The following is a 23,132-nucleotide window of genomic DNA, read 5'->3' as shown; positions in this document are numbered from 1 at the left end:
GGAATGCCGAAGACGGAACCAAATCGGAGAGGAAGTATGAGGCTTCCAGAGCTGTAGACGGTACGGAAAAGAGATGTCGTTATCAAAGGATCGTGTGAAAAGAAAGAAATCGTACTCCAACATCACGACTTTTCCAGCCGGAACGCCCACACCTAAACGCCGGGACGATGGCTAAGCATGGTTTGTAAGACGTGGCGAATTACTGCTTCTCGAAAATTAGTTTTCTAACTAACAAAGGTGGTTGAGCAAGATAGGGATTCTTACCTGCATTCCGCCAGGGGGAGGACCCTGGGGAGGGTTACCACCGAAGTGGTGAGGACCATAGGGGCCCGGACCGCCGTGAGGGGGCATGCCACCGCCCATGTAGTGGGGAGGGGGAGGAGCAGGACGGTAGGGGGTACCAACGCCAGAGTTGTTCTGAGAACGGCCCCAGGACAGACGAACACGGCTGTTTCCGATAGGATAGCCCTGCATTTGATTAATAGCCATCTCCGCAGCATGGCGATGCACGAATTGAACGAAGCCGCAGCCTTTGCCGGGAGGAATCTTCACGTATGTGATCTCTCCGAAACCCTGGAAGAAAGAACGGAGCTCATCCTCAGTAACATAACCAGAGAGGCCGCCGACGAACACAGTAGTGTTATTAGGGTCAGTGAACTGGTTCATAGGCTGCATCGGGTTGAAGTTTTGCTGATAGTAGGGCTGCATGCCCCAGTTCATGCCTCCTTGTTGCATCGGCGGCTGCTGCATCATTCCAGGGCCGCCATGGTTTCCTTGACCATACTGGTGGCTCCTAAGGAAGGTAACTTAGTACAGTGATACTCAAAAGTCACCAATGACGTGGCGAAGAGAGAAACGAACCTAGTTTTTGGAGTCGCGGTGGAGATCCGCATCGGGCGATTACCACAGTACACGCCCTGCATCTCGACAAGGGCGCGTTGCTGATCGCCTTCCTCGGCGAAGCGAACGAAGCCGTAGCCTCGCGACTGACCCGTGACTGCATCTGTCATTATCTTGGCAGACTTGCAGGAAGGGAATCGAGCCTGGAAGAGGGACACGAGAACAAACTCGTTGACCTCAGGGCCCAAGTCACCGACGAAGATGGAAAACTCGGGGCCGCGATCGTCACTTTGGGAGGTTAGCTATCTTCTAAGCGTCAATGGTGAAGAGAGCATGACTCACCGACGGTCGACGAGACCACCACCAGAAGCCCAGTTGAGCTTAAAGACGCGGCCGGAGTTCGGGACAGGAGTGCCGTTCAGAGCCAAGGCTTTAGTAGCAGCATCAGCGGTAGGGAACTCCACGAAGCAGTAGCCGGCGTTTCTAAGAGAGCCAGCAAGGTGGCCTACTATTAGTGAAGTGAACATCTTATAATCCAATAATATGAAACTCAAAGGTGAAATGTAAATAGCTAAGAAAAGGTGAGAAAGACTTACCCAGAGTTGCGATCTCTGATGACCTTCACATTTACAGTCTCCCCGGCGACGGTAGAGAAGACATTCTTGATGAAATTCTCGTCCATCCAGGGCTCAAGTTCGCCCATCCTATACGCAACCATGTTAGGAAAAGTTCAAAAGGGTTGGAAGGAATTATACTGACCAAAGGGTCTTGGCAGCTTCACCACCACCAGCCATAGCGGGCGGGGGAGGGAAGTTACCCTCAAGGGAAGAGCCGTTGAGGGAAGGGGCACCCTCCGGGATACCGCCATTGCTGGGTTGTCCGGTGAATGAAGACATGGCTGGTAGTAGTCAGTAAATGGTCTTCAAAGATCATAGATAATAAGCCTCCGGTGATGAGGGGATGCCAGGAAAAGATGTGAGAAGACCCCGTGGATCTATAGGGCCTGGAAGCCTCAGACCCTATAGAAAATGCCCAGACCAAGACGATAATAGACCATCAAAGACTGAAATCAGGCCGAATGAACGTAGAGACCTCTAGTACTTCCAAGGGGTGAAAAGATGATGCCAAAGTCTCCTAGAGGCTTCAAAGGTAGTAGAGGTGGTATAACGGGTTTCAGGGCACGGATTTGGCCAAAAAATACTGCCGAGGCTTCAGCAAGCTCGCATGACGGCCAGAGCAGCTTTTGAGCTTCTCCCAAGATCTCGGGGCACGGAACAGCCGAGATGAAGAAAACAAAGGCCAGACGAGGGAACGGCTATCAGAGGCTCATAGAGGGCGGAGCAGGGGAAGGAGCGGCTAACAGGAAGTGGAGAACGGAATAAACGGTAATGATGAGTAGTAACCAAGCTGACAGCAGCGGGTATTCCAGGTATAATCAGGGAGTCACAAGGGGTAGATAGGTCAACAGACTTCCCGATGCTCACAACACTGTCAGGAGCTGGCCGTGAAACACATGAAGATGACATGAGGATTCTGCGAGCTCAGAAGGGCTGTGATGGGAGGAGTATGGGAGGGTCTCAGGAATTTCCGGAGCTCTCCGGAGCTCTCAGATGCTCGACAAAGGTGAGGTGACGCCAAAAGCGGCTGAAATGATGATGGGACATGATAATCAGGTGAACAGTGAAGACCTCAAGGCAAATGACGACCCGTAGAGGTGAGAGGGGCTCTGTGTGAGGGCTTGAAGATGCTCAAAAGGCTTCCGAGGCCACGGCTTACGTGATCCCTCGGGGATGGAAAAACCCCCCTCAGGTCAAGCAGGGAAGATGTGTGCAATAAGGACATTCGAAAGGGGTTCATGATGCTACGTACCTTCCAGATTATCGTTCGTGATGATAATTCGTTGAAGTAGAGTGCTGGATGATGTCAGTGATCGCTCGACGAAGACTCAGACGCCCGGAGGCTATGATTTTTGAGGCGAGAGACGCGAGATGTGAGGAAAATTCAGGCAAACGAGAGGAAGCGAGGAAGAAGTGTATGAAGCTGGAGATCAAGCTCTTTTGACGAGAACGCGATGATTATGGCTTGCTGGGGTCGATGCTCTCAGTGCAAAGGGCTGGGGGCCTGAAGGTCTCAGGGTATTTTGGGTATTTTCCTGAGCCCGCTTCATATACTGACAGCGAGAAGATGAGGCAAGAACGCCAGAGAGGCAGACGGTAGCTAGATCAAAGGAGAGGGTGCAAGTACGTTTGCTCTAGAGCACGAAGGTGAAGGGATTTTGTGGGCGAAGATGATCGTGGTGTTCTGTTTCTAGAGAGAGATGGTGTAGGAAGAGAAAACAAAGCAGTTTTGAGCTCGAGATGCAAATCGAGGATGGGCAAAAAGGAAACAGAATGAGCTCCAAGCTTTAGGGTGCAGATGTAGCAGTGGACAGCTTAGGGGGGCAGGAGCAGCTGCATGCGGGTCGGTCGACACAGGCGGAACCAGGCGGACCCTTCAGGAAATCTACAGCAGCCACCTGGCCTCTCACAGGGCATCCCACAGAAAGGTCCTTTGATCCAAAGAAGCGAATGCACTGGCTAGACTTGAGAGTGTGCCAGTGATGGAGTAAGGCATTTGGAGAAATAGGGGTGTAAGGGGTATGTGGACATGTAAAGGGGTCGGCTCACCAGATAATAGGACCTAATTTCAAGGGATTCAACACCTAAGGCCCACGATACACGATGACGCCGAATTGCCCAAGAGGACTTGACCGAAAAGTATATCCAGCGCCTGGAATCAGAGACTTTTGGACGCGTATACGCCCCACGCCTTGGAAATCAGAAGAGGATCCTAGGAACCTTGCCAAAGATTGCGGAGGAGATCAAGGCTATCTGCTTGATGTCTCGAGGAAGGACTGTACGAAGGGAAGCGTGCAAGATTAGGGTGAGCAATCTATTGTGTCGAAGCCTGTTGTACGATGTACAGACTGAACCTGATGGAATTCGACAAATGAAGAGGGATGCCACACCAAAGAAGGGCAATAATACACCGACTAAGTCGTAAGACGATGCTCGAGAATTGTGCTGAAAAGATCAGGACTTGGGGAGCGAATAGCCTGGAAGACGTCAGTAACTCTTATACATAATACGACTTGCAACGAAGTGCCCCGCAGCCTCTGGCGGTGATGGTCATGGCTATATCCAGAAGCAAACGAGCAAGAAGCTGCTCGCCAGCCTTCATGGACGATCCTGGACACTGGAGACTCCAAGGAGTCGGTGATGGTCCATATGATATAGACCTAAGCCAGGCAGTGTTTGTATTTACATGGCCTTCGATACAATGGGTACTTCTGCGAGAAACACTGGAGCCCCTGATGGTGATGATTGAAGGCAATAAGATCCAGGAGAGACTCGTCAACAGGTTGACAAGAGCTCAGTTCACGGCATCCCTTGACGCCCCTAGGAACAGGAATAGTTCGGAGCAGTGAGCTATTACCCCCACGGTATGAACGTGGCCTATGGAATCCAAAATGCCTGTCACAAACAGCAGTTCGAAGAGCCATCTAGCCTCAGTCGACATGGTTGCCAGCGAGATGAAGACGAAGATCATCAGGTGGTTCAAGAACCCAATTCGCGGTATCTCCAGACCGGTCGGGAAACTGGACAGGCTCCAACAAAATGATAATGGCCATGAAGCAGGAAACTACGCCACTGAGTATGATTAACGCAGCTCCGGAGTCGACACAGAAGCGGTCGCTTAGGATAGCAGGAGGGTACCATCTGAGTGGGGCCGATGACCATTTCTGGTCTCCAAAAGTCTGACAGAACCCTGGGTACACTGGACAGTGGTCATTGTCTAGGAATCCGGGGCCAAGACAAATAAGCTAGCGCGTTGAATGAAGAGATGCGCTCTAGAGCCAGGTTCCAGCAGGTATGTCTCCCAAGTGCCTTCGTCCATCTCACGACGATTTATGGTCATGATCGAGCCTCTGACATTCTTGAAAAGATTGTAGCGAAACAGCTCCTATGCTTCGAGAACAGGCTGCCCCAATGTCTGCTTTCAAAACACCGATTCCATACGGCGAGTTATTGACCGGCGTCTGATAGCGGCTGAAATCCTCGAAAATAATCAGGAGACGAGGTATCGGAGCCACAGTAGTGAGATGAGCACGATGTTCTTCGGGGCCGTTTAGAACGATGATGTGTGTATACCGTCACGCTTGAACAACGATGGAGCTTCGAGCCATATCCTCATGGCGAGACCCCGAATTATTGCAGGAGCGAAATCCAAAGCAGCTGGTGAAGAGTGGTGCTTGAAACCGAGTGCAGCAGTCAGAGACTGTTGTCCGACTCTTCTCGACTGCATCATCTTCGTCGATCCCGCTTTGGTTGCTTTTGGAGATTTCCGACCCTTGTGTGAAAAAAAACCAGGACGGCAGAATGAAGATCTTCTCCGGATGTATCTTAACGGCAGTAGGCATTCTAGACTCCGGAACTGTGCATCATTGTTTCGAAAATCATCTCCAGGGGCGTGAAATGTTGCTGGCCGTTTAGCGAAGATGTATCGGATGTACCCTTCTCGAACTTCTTGACTTCCGTGTCCGGACACCCAAAAGGTGGGTTATTGCAAGTAGGGTGTATGCATCTTCTTGCCATCATACGTGCCCATATTCCCAACCCCAAACAACCCTACCAAGCTGATGGCTGATTGCTAATGTGCGTCACTCTGCAGATACTGTTCCGAAGACCATTGGCCAATCTGAAGAGAGAACGAGGAGCAAGAGACAAGTCTGAATAATCTGAAGAGCTAGGCGCCGCGCTTAGAGGCAGACCACGGATGGTTTTGCCGTTGGAATCCACTCTCAGATATCTCTGCAATCTTGACCCGTCAAACTACTCCCGAAGCAACTCAACCGGTGCAGGTCAGGTTGAGAATAACAGGGGTCCATTGGCCAGGAGAGGGTTGTGGCCGCATGGTGAAAATGTCGATTTGGAATAGCCCGAGAAGGAGCGCGACCTCGTTTTGAACAGCCTCCCGAAACACCATATCAAACTAGGCGACGACACCAAACCGGGAGGCCAAGAGCTGAAAAGCATACAAGACCGTTCGCGAAGGAACAGAACGCCATCATTCAAGTACAGGGCGGTAGCATCACCGCACACGACAGCAGCAAGCCTTCCGCACACCAGCTAGAGGAAACCAACATCGGATCTTGATGATAGAGGCGGAGCGCGCGGAGGTTCCCATCAGACAGTCAATATAGGTAGAAAAGCTGCCCAATGATTGTGCAGAGCCACTGTCAAAGAGACGACCGAGTCGAGCAGAGTATTTCCCGATTCGGGAACAAAGCTGTGCCTGAACGTGTGTCCCCTCATTCTGTAGCACGAATGATGCGGTTTCCATATCGAGTGAGTCCAACAATCAGGGGACGAAAAGATGATGTGGTCGCAGCGCTTTTATTCGACGTTGACTCGTTGACTTCCATCCCTCACACCCAGAATGGGAGACATCGACCATATGGATCATTTGTTGGATCATCTTGCAAGCCTTAATCCGCCATCATCGTCGGCGATACCGTGTTCTAAGTCTCCGCGTACCCCCAGGTCGATAACAGATTTGAACTCTCGTGGTTGCATTCCCCAACCGAACAGCCACCTCCACAGACCAACACCATCAGGGACATGACTCCCAAGTTCAATTGGCAAGAATCCCTCGAAACAAGGTGGTTGTGCGGCATGTTGTCGAGAGGACCGTGTGGCCAGGCGGACCACGAACAAGAGCAGAGGGACACCGGTAGCTGGGAGCAGCCGAGCACTCGAGAATGGGAGGAATCGGTTCGGACCATTGTCGCAATTATACAGCTCAAGTCCACGACCAATTACCATGTGATAGCTCCGCTGTCGTGAAGCGATTCGCAATGTGAAAAGGCGGCGCGCATATAATCGTTCCCCAACCCGAGCTCGATAGCTCTCAACAGTTCGTCCATCCAAGCGACCCACCCAGGTTCGGAGGGGTCATCTCCCAAGTTGATTTGTCGCGCGACTTCCGGATCGTCCACGAGCAAGAGAAAATTGCTGGAGTTACGGAGGGCCAACCACCAGAGGCTGTAGAAAGGAGAATTGAACAGACAAGGAAACAAGAGGGACTCACTGTTAGGCACCAGGGGGTTCAGGAAAAATACAATCCTCTTAATGCTAGAAGGATTCCCTTGTTCCGATGCGCAAAAGGGCAGAAGAGCAACCGGGAAAACGCCTGCAGCAGGGAAGATACAAGGACTGGTTGTATTGGGCGCAGTTGGCGAACCGGCGAGTCTAGTCTCAGCTTAAAGAGCAAAGCTGCGCAGGCAGGTTGAAGCTAATGCTGAAGAGCAAAGAGCGCGCGAAGGTGCGATTGCGAGTGGGTGGTGCCGGTAGGCGATGCGGGTAGGTGAGGTGAGGTGTGAGGTAGGTTCGGCGAAGAGAGGAGCTAGGGACAGGGCGTAGCTCTTCAAATTTTCGGATCGGCGTGCAACGAAACAGCGCAAAAGTACCGTACGACGAAGCACACACAGAGCGATCGATACAGAGAGAGAGCTAGTTTTGGAGGGGAAGGGAGGGATGAATTTGCGCCAAGAGATACGACAGCAAAAACAAGCACACACACAACACACAGGAAAAAAGGATATGCTTTGGCAGAAGCGCAGTAGCAGGAATACGAGAGGGGGATAGAGAGAAGAGGGGGAGGGAAGAGAGAGGAAGATGCGAAGACGACGACGGTCGATGACGGTGGTGAAAAAAGGTGAAGAGAAAGGAAAAGCGAAGAAAAGAGGAAAGAGGGATTCGGGGAACCCTAGCAAGGAAATATCGTACCTCTCAGAGGCTAAGGTGCACCTAACGTTAGGTGAAGAGCCTGGTGGTGGGTGGGTGCAGTACCGCGGCAGGTGTACTGTACTTTACCTCACTGCACCGTACCTGCCTGATTGCCTCTAACTGTACCGGTACTGTACACGGGCAGGAGCAGTTCGCCCAGGACAGAAAGTACACCACCTTCGCCTACTATTGAACCAATTCACCACTAAATAACTAATCATTATACAAAAGCTAGGTACATTTGAAGAGCTCTGTGGCAGGTACCTCACTAAGGAGCAGTAGTGTATGTAGGTACCATGCAGCTCTGTATCGTCTGTTGCCTAGCGTACTAGTAGTCTAAGTCAGGTAAAGTATGTGTAATGGTTGAGTCGGATGGGGAAAGAAGGACCAAGAGGCTCGAAGAAGGGCAGTTACCTGGTTGAGGCCAGGTCGCAGCTTCCTCCTCAGCTGCGGTACTACGGTACTGCCATTCCCAGGTGAAAGAACCGGGAAAGAACGAGATGGTGGGAAAGGAAAGCACGAACAGAGGCAGAGCAACTAGGGCCAGAAAAAGTCTAAAATAAAACATAAAATAAAATAAAAACTGGGAATGGAAAGGTTCCAATGAAGCGCGGACAAGAGGAGCATCCTGGAAAGCCCGGCTCACACTCGCTCTGGCTGTGCCCTTTTTTATTCTGTCTTTCCCTGCCGGGGGCCAGTCTTCTGACCATTCTCGCTGCCCTGTGGCTGCTGGGGTGGGCATTGGTGGGTTCATTGGTGGGTTGGTGGGGTACGCTGGGTGCGCCATCAGGCTTGGGAGTTGGAGGAAGCCCGAGCTCCCTTTGACCTTGGATCTGAAGAGTCCCAAGTCACGCAACCCAGACAGCCCAGTGCAGTCGAGTACAAAACTGTACTGTGCATGACATCAAATCCCGTACCCTAACCTAGCCTGACTTCCTGAGAGCTAACATGAAGCTAAGGTGAGCTTCTTGCTACGAAAGGTAAGACGGTGAGGTGAGGGTGAAGTGGTGGGCGGTGGGCGGTGGGTAGCTAGTTGTGAGCTTGAGCTTCAGCTTGTGATACCTACCTTGAGCTTCAAAGCTGAGAGGAAATACAGATCGAGGGGCCAGATGTGTCTATGGTAGATTCTCGGTCTCTGTTTCCCGTGACAAGAAAACACGAGGACCAAAATTCATGGCCTCGTATTGCTATGTACATCCATCTTCGATAGAGCTTCTCGCCAGATCGACTCATCCACTGGGTCATGCATCCAGCTGCTGTTTGCACTCGCGCGAGCTCATTTTGCAACGACATGATCCGCGAGACAAGGCCTCCCCCTGTTGCACCAGCGGCACTGGCAAGCCCCTAGTGTGCGCCATGGTTCGGTATTCTGTCGAGTGTACTATACTATGCAGTACACCAGCAGCACCCAGACACCTCGACTAAGATTATATTTCATAGAGGGAGCAAAGCGCTCATCAGCTGAGCCAATCCGTTTGCGATGAGCAGGGCGGATGACATGGTGACGAGTGGACTGTGCATGGTCACTTGCTCATCTCACCAGGTAAGGAGGATAAGCATCCCTTCGGACAGCCATGAGAAAAGCAAGCTCTGATGCTGTGTGGTTCTTTTCGGGGAAACGAAACAAACAAAACAAACGAGCAAACTTTCCGCTCGACCCGGCAGCGTCCAAAGTTTTTTAGTGTGTCTATGTGCGTGTCGCGCCGCACATACTAGGAGGCTGTGCGATGCAGGCTTCCCGTTTTGAGACAGCTCTTTTCAGGCCGACAATGGCACCGTCGAAGCAAGGGCGGGCGGCGATCACCTCGGCCGAGCTCTCGCACGCCATGACATTTTCCGTTGTGCAGCAACAATAAGTCAATGGACAAGTGCGCGCGCGATCAGATCCTTGCTGCTACTACGACTGAAGGAAGGTAAGTAAGGAAGCACTTGTTACGACAAGATGGATAGACGAACAATGGCGTTGAGCGAAACAGTTTTAGAGAGATGCGATGTGGCATCAGCTCATACAAACGCCACGTTCAATCATTTCCATCGTCTATCGGCGTGGGAATCCGCGGCTCCCTGCGTCTGTGCATCAGAATGCCCGAAAGGCGATTTGACAAGTTTCATTCTACAACTGGACCTCCCATTTCCTATCCCAGCATATAAATCCCTTTCCCATCGGCGTATCTACGTGGTTGGCAGCATAGCGACCCAATTGACTTGCGGGATCTGGATCGCTGGCTATCTAGATAGGAGGATCTACAGGTTGGGTAGCATAAGGCGTGTCTAAGGTGTGTAGGCTATCGACTTGCATTTGTGCCTGACATAACCTTAAGGCACTGGTTGATGTTCGGCACGGCAGAAGAGACGTCTCTCCCACTTCGTCAACCGCGTTTTGAGCAACACTGGTTGGGCAGGCAGGATAATCTGGGGAAGGAGGCCGATCACTGGTCGTACAAAATCCAGTCCATCAGGTACTATTCGGTTTACAGGCGAGTTCCGCCCAGCCGCACCCAGAACGGCTCAATGGACAGCCGCCGTTGCAAAATATCGTCAATTGCAATGGTATAACATCGCCGGTGTCGCCTCAACGTCCCTCCGACCGAATGTCCAGATCCTCCAACTGTTCGACCCGGGAGCCTGAACATGAAGATACTTCAACTGCCCGCTTCGATTCTGGCTCGATTGAACCCCTGGTCGATCGTGAATGGAGGGGTCGAATGGGAGATTTTCACAGGCAGATCCCCTCCGCCCTACCGACTGGCCATGGCTGCCAGGTTACGTCAAGCGGCATGGCTTCTCTTCCTCAGGGTACAAGGCTCGCAAGGCCTGGCTCAGTCTGGCTACTTCTGTCGGCGTTTGCAGGCAAAGGCATTTTAGTCCGCCTTAGCGCATCTGCAAAACATTGTCCGATTGTCGTCGTTTGCAGCCGACCAAATCTCTCTTCACTTTTCCGTGGCCTGGCGCGTTGCCTTCTCGCTTCTTCTCGTGATTTTTCATCAAACCTGACTTTAAATGGGTCTCTAGCTCTCTAGCTTGAATAGTCCACTGGATTAACATGGTCGCATGAATCCGTCAGCCAATCGAGCCGCAATTTCCACCATGTCCATAGTTGCCGCATCCTTGCCCATCAGGACCCGGCCGCGTCACGTCCAGCGAATTCATTACCGTCCCGTCCGCACGCGTCGGGCGGCAGCCGGGGTTGCGACGCGTTGGTAGTCAGATCGGTAATTGATCTAATCTCGAATCTCGATGCGCAGACGAGAAGCTCTGGAAATATTCCATTACGACAACAATGCGCATGGCGGTCCAGCAGGGTCCAGCTTAGCAATATTCAGCTGCATGCATGCATGCATGCATAAGGAGTCATTGCCGCTATTGAGAATCCCAGGGTGTTGTGGCATGATCGAAAATTACGCAAAAGATTCCCGAACCTAGTTGTTTGCTCGCGAATGCAGGCAAGGCAACCGGCCTGGATGATTGATTAGTTAGGCAACGCCATTCATTACTTCAGTTCAATCTAGGTAGGTGTGTACAAGGTTACAGTATTGGATTGTCCAATCTAGCAACTCTCCCGTCACATATCAGTTTTTACCATCGCGGGCCATCTGCAAAATTGCCGGCTCAGGTCATGACCATTGGCCAGGTGTGGTTGAAAACAAACTCAATGAGACATCGCCATTGCACCTAAATTCCCTAGATCTTTGAAGGCGTTCTTGGACTTATCGATTGGCGTTGATCGACCGCTTGAGATTGAGCCTCTATCGAGATCAATTCTTGCCATCTCGTTCCTGAGTTCTCCTCTCAGGTTACAGCCGGCGAACCCGCGACCCCAGAAAAACGCGTGGGGATCATCGGGCCCTTGTCGCCGAAGGAGCTCTCGAGCCTTGGCTTTTCGCTCAGCTTGTCAGCATCCAGGACAAACACTCCCATTGGTGGCGTCTCGGTAGCCGGAGCTTTTCGGGCAGCCAAGTAGCTTTGTCGGTCACGAAATCGCAATGCCTGCTGGAACATCGTGACTTAAGTGAGCTACCTAGCTACATACAAGGTCAAATCGACTGCACCCCTTCACGAGTCATGCTCTGCGCCAGGGCTTGACACCATGCGCTTCGGTATTCAACTTTAAGATGTGTTCATACAAGATCCGAAGGTACCCCTCCCTGCGAATTGCTTTTTGCAATTGCTGGCATTCACGTCCCCACCTCCCTGGTCATGATCCGCTGGATGTGCAAGCATCTCTATTGCCTGTTCGTGTGGGTGCCTCGAGAGTGCTTAGGGTTTGGTGGGCATGACGGCTTTTCCAAACAGAGATGAACCTTTTAGTGAACCTTCCCTAACACCGGTCCTTCACCAGTCCCACAGAAGGTCAGTCCCATCACATATCTAAGCTGCCCCATCAGTTGATGAGGCCCCTCCCGTCCCTCCGTAGTATGAGCCCATCAGAGTTTACGCCTCAGGCATTAGACACCGTTTGTAAAGGATGGGCTTGAGATGCACAATGTGTTATTCGGTCAGAGCCTTTCCTGCACGGTAGAAGCAATTGGCTTCAAATAAAATATACCGAACATTCCACGAATCCCGGACCATATGTATGCGGCCAATGATTGAGCAGCCGTTCACACCATCTAAGACCTAAGGGAGTCCACCTTCTCTAAACTAAACAGTGCTTCTTGACATGCTATAGATCGTGCGTGACGACCCTAGTCCTTGCCTTGCTGAGATGCTTAAGAGTCGAGCTGAACAAAGCTACATGCGAAGACCGTTACGAGACGATAACGGCCTAATTCTGACGTAGAGGTAGTTTTACGCACCTTCCGACACCGGAAGTCTAACGCCTCAACCGGCAGCGTGAAGACCCTTTCCTCATCTTCGCCTACTGCCGGCAAGGACGGATAGCCCGCTAGACCAGGACTTGGCACCGGCTGGAGAGGTAGGCGCATGTATGGGTACAAGCCGCACCGTGTTGCATCCTTGTGAAGGAACTCAACCATTGCGGCAGATCGACTATCATTACCGGGCCTTCTCGGCCGATAGAATGCTGCAAGTGACGCGAGACAAGACATGCCACCAGTATCAGGGTTGAACGGCACATCGGCTTCATATCAATGGGAGCGGATAGAACGACCTGATTATTGTTGTTCTATGTCAATGCCTACAACGGCTTGAGTTAGCCTTATAGAGCAGAATCTGCATCCCAACTTTGCACGGATCAAGACTTCTTGCGACCATGAAAACGCTACACCTCATAGTAAATCCCCAGACTCTACATACCATAAATGGTGGAAATGCCTGGAAATGCCATAGAAACTGGCAATCCATGCAAAGTCAACCCATTTCAGAATAAAGCAGCAGTTCTCGCCCAATAGCAGATAGGAATCATCCGGAGTTGACTCCTAGCGCTTTAGGGGCATGAGGCTTTCACATTACTAGTACACTTCATAGTCGAAGCCAATATTGGACAGTTGTAAATAGTGTTAGAAGCACCTGCGGAACATGACTTCCAGAACGGATGCCACGGGCTTGAACAGAGAGTGGCTTGCTTACATTGCTGTGCGATGATGTAGGCTTACAGATGGTGGCCTTCGCTAAGATGCATTCGCAAGCGCCACGGTGAGGAGAGCCATCGGCCCTGAATCGTGATCGATCAGTCACTGGCGTCTAGGGGGGGCCCTTCGATTTTCTCCCACGGCGATTTGTTGCCAACTTCGATCATGATGATGATGGCGTGCAGAAGCTATAGAAACTAATCCATTGTGAATTGACAAGACGAGAATAGACTCATCAAAACAGCCAATAACAGAGTCAAATTATCTTGACGTTGAACACATTAGGTTGTAACCTTCAGTGGCATCGAGGCCATAATACAGAATGGGAAGCTTTCGTGATGTGCAGAGATCTCAACTCATCACAATTGGAACAATCCAGCGATGCACAGTTTTGGAAGGCAACCTATGTACGCCTCTCCATGCCGCCGACGTATATGCTCGTGTACACGCGTAATACAGGTGCTCAACATGTCCTGTCAGGAACTCACTAATTCCGTACAACTACTATGCACCTCGGACGCAATAGGAATTATGTAGGTTAAGCCGATTCTGACCATCGGTATACTTCCTGTCCATGATACGACTAGAACTCGTAGGTTAAATTAGCCATATTTGGGAACGGGAAAAGGAGAGATGCTGGAGTCATATATCACTCCGGCTGAATGCTTCAGAATCCCGGGTTTGCGGGAAACATAAAGAAGGATGTACTTTATTTGAAACAGGCACGGCCCATGCTGTTGCCTTTTCTAGCAGGTTTTATTTACAAGATGCCTGTTCAAGTGTCTGGTGATTCAGCTATATCTTCATTTACATCATACAGCTGGTAGGTGTCACAAATTCGAGTTGCGATGATATAGCAATTACATCGTCTTAGAATGTTGCAGGCCGTCAAGATGTGCAATCACAAGCGACGTCACAAATCACTTATTCACAGAGCGAGCGTTGTGATGGAAAGCTACAAAGTTCAAATCATGATACGTATGTTTCTATCAAGGTTGATGTATCTATATTTCCTGCTTCGGCTTTCGTGATAAGCTCTCATTATGAAGACTTAGTAAGGGTCAATCATGTGTTTCATCCCGACGAAGTCGGTTGGTGGTCATATTTGAAATTTTTGAATCAGGTCTGGATTGCTAATCACAGTATCCTTGAATCGTTCGAATTGTTGAGATCTACCAGTTGTCTTTACCCATAGGATTATCACATGAATGAATTCATGCTATGGCCGTGTTACTTGATAAAAGAAACCTTATTACTTTAAATCCTCTGTGATAGCACGCTTGCAAAGTGTTGTTGGGTCGTCTTTTCGAACTTCGATAAGCCCGCCGACATTTGCGAGCGAGCACGAAAGCCGATTTGGCTCTGCCAAGGGTTGATACCAGTAGTAATTCAACTTTTCTATAAATGACCTGCGGAGTTGTTCCACAAGACGATGCTATGATTAACTTACGCTCAAATAGCCGTCGATTAGTTTAGAGAAGGCCCGAGGATGTGCCCAGGTGGTTTCACAAGACAGGGGCTGCCTTATCAGCATATCTTATCGCGCCACACTAAGCCTAAGGCGGTGAAATATTTACGCAAAACTCAGTTTTATCACCCGTCTCAAGTTCGCAGACAAGACACCACCTGAAAGACAAGCACACCTGCACTTGTCATCGACACCAACACCACATCGTCGTGGTTCTTGTTGCATGTCTCTTGCCGCGTTGAGGCTACTTCGTGCTCGACCTTTTCTATCACTTCGTGGACTTGAGATCAGCATCATGGATCGACCCAAGCGAGGCTCCGATCGTAGGGGTCCGAGACGCCATCCTCGAAATGCGTCCACCCACGCTGCACAAGGCGCAAGGCCCGCGCCATCGCAGAATCAGCCTCAGATCCCACGAGTAGCGACTCCCCCGCTCACAGAGGCCGTCCCTGAAGACACGCCAAGATTCGCTGACCTCACTGGACAAGGCGTCGTCCACCCGACTCTGATTCAGACCATCACACAAGACCTCAAATTCGACCATATGATGCCTGTCCAAGCGGCGACGCTTCGAGAACTGCTACCTCCGAACCGCAGCGACTGTCTCGTACAGGCGAAGACTGGTACTGGCAAGACCGTTGCCTTCCTCCTACCCGCCATCCAAACCATTCTAAATAAGAACCGCGGCCGCAACGCTGGCATTTCCCTTCTGGTCATCTCTCCGACTCGTGAGTTGGCTATGCAGATTGCCAAGGAAGCCAACGGACTGCTGCAACGAATGTCTGGCTGCCGAGTGTGTATCGCGATTGGAGGCACGAATAAGAACTCGGAGGAGAGACAGATCCTGTCCGGTTGCGACATATTGGTCGCAACACCGGGGCGGCTCTTTGATCATTTGGGTAACGAGGCGATCAAGGATGCGTTCAGCGAGCTGGATACTCTTGTTCTCGACGAGGCTGACCGACTCCTGGACATGGGCTTCTTGGGCGCTTTGAAGGACATCGTCCGCTGCCTGCCAGACAAGGTCAAGTCAAACCGACAGGGCATGCTGTTCTCCGCTACGATTGCCCCCCACGTCCAACAGGTTGCAAACCTGATCTTGTCCCCTGGATACAAGTTTATCTCCACTATCCCGGCTGGTGAGGTCAACACACACGAGCGTGTGCCACAGCAACTTATTGAGGTACCCACTTTCGCAGCAGTGGCACCGGCTATGGTCGCCTCTATTCGCGAAGAAGCTGCCCTTGTTGGGCCAGGAGCCTTTAAAGCCATTGTGTTTGCGCCAACAGCAGCGCTTGCGGACTTCTACGGCCATATCCTTTCCAACCTCAAGGATATGCCCACTGTGTCTATCCTTCACGCCAGAATCTCCCAAGGCAAGCGAACCAAGACTACTAATGATTATCGAAGCGCCAAGACTGGAATTCTCGTCGCGACTGATGTGGTTGCCCGTGGCATGGACTTCCCCGGTGTGACGAGCGTCTTTCAAGTCGGCATCCCCAGCGATAAAGAGTCATACATCCACCGACTGGGCCGGACTGCCCGAGCTGGCGCCGAAGGCCGTGGCGTGTTCATTGTCACTCAGCAGGAGTCTTTCTTCCCCAAGTGGACGCTGAAGGAGATCACTTTCGTACCCCACGAAGTCTCCCTGTCAACTGCACCTGAGGTCGAGGCTATTGCCGAACGAATGGAAGACTCACAGAAGGCCAAGATCTACCAGGCCTGGATGGGCTACTACAAGGCGCACATGAAGTCTCTCAAGTGGGACAACGAGCAACTCGTGGCAGAGGCAAACGTCTTTGCGCGGGATGGTCTTGGATCCGCCGGAACGCCCGCGATCCAGAAAAGCACCGTGGGCAAGATGGGGCTTCGAGGCACCAAGGGTTTGGTTGTTGTTCCGGATGCTGCCAAGCCGCACCACAACCGTGGACCAGGCGGTGGAGGAGGAGAGGGCAGAAGTGCCGGGAATGGTGGTCGTGGCGGCAGAGGTGGCTCAAGACGCTAGGAGACCTATGATTGATTGACGGTCTTTGATGGTTGATTGAGGAACACGTTGTACACGTTGTCTGTGGATGCATTCATTGATGATATGATACCCGAAAACTTTCGTGTGGAGAAGGATGGGGACGTATACAGGAAGGGCTGTAGGCGTTCAGGCTCATAGATTTAGCTGTGGCTGATAATGATACCCTCGTTAGACCGGCAGGATGATAGATAGACGCCGGCACTGGTAATGGAAGGAATTCATTTAGACCATTATTCTTCAGTAGTTCTTGTCCGACCTGACACGTAGAGTGTAGACCATGCGGCCGTGGTACGGTTCGTGATTCAGGGGCTCACATCTCAAGGGTCTCCTGGAGCACGGACCACATGTCCAGCGGATTCCATGCCCGCTTAGTCATTAGCTAAGCCCGCCTTCTCTGCTTGGTCCTACTGCATAGTAATGCTGTACGTAGGTACCTACCTAGCTGGTGTGGGACACTGTGTCTTGCGTGAGCAGTTGCTGTCTGAAATGCCATCACCTCCAAGTACCTAGGTAATCAATCACCAGGCATAGCCGCATGACGATAGCAGGCCGCCACGCCATCGTCGCCGCTCATTTCACCTTTAAATAATCAGGTTGATGTGGAATACTTTGCTATTTGCAGCCATACACTTAATTCTCATGAAACACGCCGTGGTTGCCACAGATTCCTGAGCTTGTCAGCTCACCCCGCTGATGAGAAATGGCGAACGCCTCCACTGAGCAGCGCGAGCTGGCCCTTGTCGAGAAGGTTGACCTGCGCATCCTCAACGTCGCCAATAACGAAGCAAAGCTCCAGCAGCTTCTCGGCACATATCTCCCGCCTCTACTGCTGAAAGGCGGCAGTGAACATGCCTCCGTCAGAGCCAAGGTACCGCTGCCTGCCAATATGTCCGGTGGGGAATCACGAGGCTCACATTGTTTAGGTCATATCAATATGTCAGAGGCTGAAGACCTTCATACAGCCACCGGGGTATGCATCGTCCCCCGGATCAATATACAAATCTTGCTAATGTCTCCAGGGTTGTTCTTCCGGTGGCTGCGCTTCTGGAGCAGTACAAAACTACTGATTCGCCAGTTGTTAAGCATCTAGATATGATGTTTGTCCAGCACAGTATCGGCCGACTAGAAGCACCGGATAGGAGAAAGCTCATTTCTACGATTCTGCGAAGCATAGGAAGTGAGTCCTCGAACACAGCGGCTCTTTTCAACGTCTTCTTGCGAGTCCTTCGAGATTTACGGATCCCACCTAGAGGCAGCAAAGAGGATGAGGCACTGCGTGACGATGTTGGTCTATCCGATGCAAAAGACGCCAAATTTGTCGCCGAGTGGCTCGGAAAGCTCCTATTACTGAAGCCACAGAAAGATACCACGGCTCCATGTCCTGGTCTCACCAGCTCCGACGTTGCCTTCCTCACTCTCGGCAAATCTGACACATGGGTGCCCACCGCGCCTGATGGACTGAGTCTACCCGAGACTAGAATCAAGAGCATTACATTTATTGCAAGTGGCGCCTTCAAAGATGACGAACGCTTCATTCCCGCCCTTTATGCAGCGTCTAGCTCCGATTCCCGTGTGTCATCTATCGGCGATGACCTCCTAAAGCGAAGTACAGTGTCTCTTGAAGACAAAGGCCTTGTGGAGACTCTATTTGAGGCGCATTCGCGTTTGCCTGCCGCGTACAGAATTCGCATCTTGAATCTATTAAGCAGATCTGCAATCTCGACGGGGTTCACTGGCCAAATTCTCGAGGCGGTGCGTCGCGATATCAAAATCCCCTCCGACGAGCAAGGAGCTGGCGCATCGTTGAACGCGACGGGACTTGAGCTTACCAAGATTCATAAAGCATTATTTGAGTACATCAACTGGGTTGCACGGATTGGACCAGGAAAGGGGACTTTTGAAATAGGATCGGCTTTGGTAGACCTGTTGCGAGATTACATCAATGAACAAGGCTGGCCTAAGCCGATACGGCAGTCTCTCGACGATACGACCTTGCGTTCGAGGGCATACGAGACTATTGGTGTCCTGGCTAAAGGGACGAACATGAGCCATGGGGAGCGTCTATCATTGGTTGGATGGCTTTTTCGATCACTCTCCGAGGACCCTACCCCCGATGTAGTCGTCAACATCGACGGCGCGCTATCGAGCCTGACTTCCCTCTTCCAGCCGGGCGAGAACTCTAATGTGCTGAGGCAGATTCTGTTAACCTACATGACTATGCCAGACGACGAGGGATCGGTAATACGCAGCGCTCGACATGCCGCAACCAAGTGGGCAAACCAGACCCTCCTGTTCTCGGACTCTACAGCAAGATGGATCGACATCTTGGCGATTGCCGGTCGCCGCGATGAACGCAGTGATGTGGTAGAAGAGGGACACAAGGGCCTTGATCCCTGGACATATCGCGTAAATGACGACAAGAACACAGGCCTGCCTGACTGGAAAGAGATGGTTCATGCTTTCTTCAAAGAACCCATCACACACCTCAATACGTCTGAGTGGAGCCAAGGCCGATCTATGGATGTTGATGGCCTCTCGATCTTCGCCAATTTCCCGGGGGACAGACTCAAAGCATTTCCAGTTGCCGTGACTTACTGTAAGCGAATGTTATTCCTTGCAGCTCTGAAGGACTTCAAGATTGAGCCTGGATGGGAGCGCCAGCTTGAGGCGCAAGTACAGTCAGACAAGAAGACCAGAGAGGCCATTCGCGCATACCTGAAGACTGTCAACGGGTCTGATATCCTCGATCTTTTGACAGCGGCTTTCGAAGGCATGTTGAGAGATAACCCAGCAATAGCAGAAGAGTGCGCGCGGTGTTTCGTGGAAGTCATCTCTTTTACCCCCAAAGCGGTCGTCGGGGAACTAGCCAGCAGAGCGCTGGAGTTGATCCCGCTGATAAGATCCAACAAGAAAGAACTCCGCAGTCTTGGAGCAAGGGCCTTCGGTATAACCGCTCCCCATCCAGCTAACAAACCTGAGTTCGTAGCTCAGGCGAAGGACGCTCTCGTGGCACTGATTAAGCCATGGAAGAGCGCCGTCGGCTCTGAGCTGAATGCTGCAGAGGGATCTTTCTTGAGCTTAGGCTATCTCGTGTCTCGAGCCTCCTACTACCCTTCACCATCACTTGATACACTGAGCAATGGCCTTGCTGAACTGATTCCGTCGCCAAAGGATATCAAAGCAGCTTCGTTGTCTTTTCAAGAAGCCATTTTTGACACACTATCGCAGATCTGGACAGCAGGTTTCACAGTATCTGGAGACAAGGAGACCACAGATGCTTATATAGAAACATTGGTAGCTCAAGCAAAGAAGGGCAACGAACACGCTATCACAGCGCTTGGCAGGCTTGCCATCGCCGCCCAAGAAAGCAGACCTGTCAATGAATCGAACAAGGAGACAGCTGAGAAAGACTTGGTTGATACTGTGCTATCTAAGCTCTATGCGCTATATGAGATCAAGCAAGTTGAGGTACATTTTGCCGTTGGAGAGGCAATCACTGCAGCAGTCGCCGCTTGGGATTCGGACGTTGTCCAGCTGACCCTTGATGTTGAGGCTGACGACACGGTCACACATACTGGAAAGAGAACTACTCGCATCAACGAAGTTCTGGAAAAGATTCTCACCGATTGCAAGGCTACTAAGCCATCGCTTCTAAAAGCGTCAGGAATCTGGCTATTCTGCATCATCCAACATTGTTCTCACCTACCCGAAATTCAATCAAGATTGCGGGAGTGCCAGGTTGCCTTTATGAGGCTCCTAAGTGCTCGAGATGAGCTTGTCCAGGAGACCGCATCCCGAGGCTTGTCCCTAGTATACGAGAAGGGTGACCCTTCCCTCAAGGATGATCTCGTGCGTGATCTTGTAGGGTCATTCACCGGCTCTGGTCCACAGTTGAAGGTCGACGAAGACACGGAACTGTTCGATGCCGGAGCATTGCCAACTGGCGAGGGCAAGTCAGTTACGTCATACAAGGATATCGTTAATCTTGCCAATGAAGTTGGCGATCAGAGTCTCGTCTATAAGTTCATGTCGCTCGCTGCGAATGCGGCAACCTGGTCAACACGATCTGCTTTCGGGCGATTTGGCTTGAGCAATATCCTGTCTGAGTCCGAGGTCGACCCGAAGCTCTACCCTAAACTCTACCGCTATCGCTTTGACCCCAACACAAACGTACAAAAGTCGATGAATGACATTTGGAAGGCGCTCGTAAAGGACTCGAATGCCGTGATGGAAAAGCATTTCGATGCCATAATGACAGATCTGCTCAAGAGCATTCTCGGCCGAGAGTGGAGAGTGCGGGAAGCCAGCTGTGCTGCCATCTCCGACCTCGTACAAGGCCGACCATTCCCGCAGTACGAGAAGTATTACCAGCAAATCTGGACATCTGCGCTTAAGGTCTTGGATGATGTGAAGTCAAGCGTGCGGGAAGCTGCTCTCCGTCTCTGCGTGAATCTGTCAAACACGCTCACACGGCAGCTGGAGGAGGGCGGGGCGTCAGCTGCTACCACAGCAATGATGAACGAGGCTTTGCCTTTCCTTCTATCCGACAAGGGTATCGAGAGTGGCGTGGAAGATGTGAAGCTGTTCTCTACTATCACAGTCTTGAAGATCTCCAAAACAGGGGGAAAGGCGCTCAGGCGCTACATCCCGGTGATGGTGCCGCATCTACTTGGCTTGCTAAGCACAATCGAGCCGGATGCCATCAACTACCACTATATCCGGGCTGGCGAGGACAACCGAGATAAGATCGACAAGATCAGAAGCCAGATCGTCTCTCAGTCGCCCATTTCCGAGGCCATCGAGAACTGCCTCCGCAACATAGATTCTAAGACTATGGAAGAGCTTGTTCCCGGTCTGGAAAACACCATAAAGACTGCGATAGGTATGCCCACTAAGATCGGTTGCAGCAGGGTTCTATCAACTCTAGCTACGAGACACACTACCGACTTCGCGCCATTCTCTGCAACCTTCCTCCATCTCATGGAGAAGCAAGCTCTGGATCGAAACGACGAAGTTAGTCAAGGCTATGCACGGGCGGCAGCTTACATCATGCGCGTAGCCCCATCAGAAGCTAAACAGCACTTCGCCAAGAGATACATCGATTTGTATTTTACATCAGAGGATGAGTCACGGCGACAGAAAGTGGCAGATGCAGTGTTGTTTCTCTCCAAAACGTCGCCGGATCACTTCAATGCTCTCGAGTCACAGCTTCTTCCATTTTCGTACCTTGCCAGCCACGACACGGACGAGTACGTACAGAAGGAATTCGATGAAGTGTGGAGCACGCACGCCGGTAGCAGCCGCACTGTAACACGGTACGTCACCGAGATCGTGGCACTCGTGCAGCGTTCGCTCGACACGCCGCAGTGGTCGCTCAAGCATGGAGGCGCTCTGACTGTGGCTGCTATGGTCAAGGCCGTCACGGCGGCGAGCGATCTCAGCGGCCAGGTCAACGTTCCGAATCTGAAGGCCATCTGGCCAGTCTTTGACAAGTCTTTGGCCCTGAAGACCTTCACTGGCAAGGAGAAGCTGCTGGAGGCATTCCCGGACTTTGTCGGCAAGGGTAAAGCGTTTTGGGAGAACGACGCCCAGATCGCCGGCCAGCTGAAGAAGATTGCTGTACGCGAAGCCAAGAGAAACAATGACGCGTACCGCGTTCATGCCTTCAAATGTCTTTGGCGCTTCGCAGCGGCAAGAGAAGACCTCGACATGATGAACGAGATTGTGGACATCGTCACACCGCATCTTGATGAGCTGAAAGACGAGGATCGTATGGATGTCGATAAGAAGGACGGTAAAGATAATAAGGAAAAGTTACTTCACCAGACTGCTACAAATGCAGTTGAGGCGGTGGCTAGGGGCTACAGCCGGCCGAACATGAACAGCAACTCAATTGTGGTATTGGAGCAGATATTGAAAGTCCTGGGGCCTTACATCACAAGCTCCCAGTTCGATCGAGTTAGAAGAGAGGTCTGGTACAAATGCGTGGCCGATCTGATGGAAGCAGCCGAAACGGCATCCCCGTCTAAGGAAAATGGGCGGAGTGTTGTACTGGGCTTCTTCAACACATTAGATGTGGACAAGACTGACGTGGGGACGGAGGAGCAGCGGTCAAACCGTGCGAAGGCGGCGATTGCGGTTGCGAAGGCACTCAAGAAGGGTGTATTCGGGAACAGTCAAGAAACAAATACACAGGTGAAAGAGACAATCAATAAGGCGCTGGTGACGGAGAGATCCTTGGATGTACAACGACTCTTGAGGGATGCGGTGGCAGAGCTGTAAGTGTCGATCTAGTTACTGTAGAGTTGTTTGATAGAATATGACACATGAACACTATGCCTTTTGATATTGAATTGTGTGACTCCATGAAAGCAATAGCAACAGCATAGTTTACCATAGTATACTTATGGACCCTGTCATGACCAGCTCTGCATAGCTGT

General features: G+C 51.4%; 3 protein-coding genes across 3 annotated transcripts; 2 read left to right on the top strand and 1 right to left on the bottom strand.

Annotated features, from left to right (window-relative positions):
* Positions 1 to 199: 199 nt before the first annotated feature.
* Positions 200 to 1,736, bottom strand: UCRPA7_244 (putative trna selenocysteine-associated protein 1 protein; the record flags this gene model as incomplete). The annotated part of the gene is made up of 6 exons (XM_007912841.1): positions 200 to 205; positions 265 to 793; positions 862 to 1,128; positions 1,183 to 1,323; positions 1,437 to 1,544; positions 1,600 to 1,736. 6 exons carry the CDS (start codon positions 1,734 to 1,736, stop codon positions 200 to 202), a joined length of 1,188 nt encoding a protein of 395 aa, XP_007911032.1.
* Positions 1,737 to 14,961: 13,225 nt separating this feature from the next.
* UCRPA7_243 (putative atp-dependent rna helicase mss116 protein) lies at positions 14,962 to 16,671 on the top strand (the record flags this gene model as incomplete). The annotated part of the gene is made up of 1 exon (XM_007912840.1): positions 14,962 to 16,671. One exon carries the CDS (start codon positions 14,962 to 14,964, stop codon positions 16,669 to 16,671), a length of 1,710 nt encoding a protein of 569 aa, XP_007911031.1.
* Positions 16,672 to 17,392: 721 nt separating this feature from the next.
* On the top strand, positions 17,393 to 23,128 carry UCRPA7_242 (putative proteasome component protein; the record flags this gene model as incomplete). Its single annotated transcript, XM_007912839.1, has 4 exons — positions 17,393 to 17,560; positions 17,616 to 17,662; positions 17,712 to 22,970; positions 23,071 to 23,128. The coding sequence occupies 4 exons, from the start codon at positions 17,393 to 17,395 to the stop codon at positions 23,126 to 23,128; spliced, it is 5,532 nt and encodes a 1,843-aa protein (XP_007911030.1).
* Positions 23,129 to 23,132: the final 4 nt, after the last annotated feature.

Source organism: Phaeoacremonium minimum, assembly GCF_000392275.1.
Source record: "Phaeoacremonium minimum UCRPA7 unplaced genomic scaffold PA7_03_scaffold_19, whole genome shotgun sequence".
Taxonomy (NCBI): domain Eukaryota; kingdom Fungi; phylum Ascomycota; class Sordariomycetes; order Togniniales; family Togniniaceae; genus Phaeoacremonium; species Phaeoacremonium minimum.
This window is presented reverse-complemented; position numbering and strand designations above follow the sequence as displayed.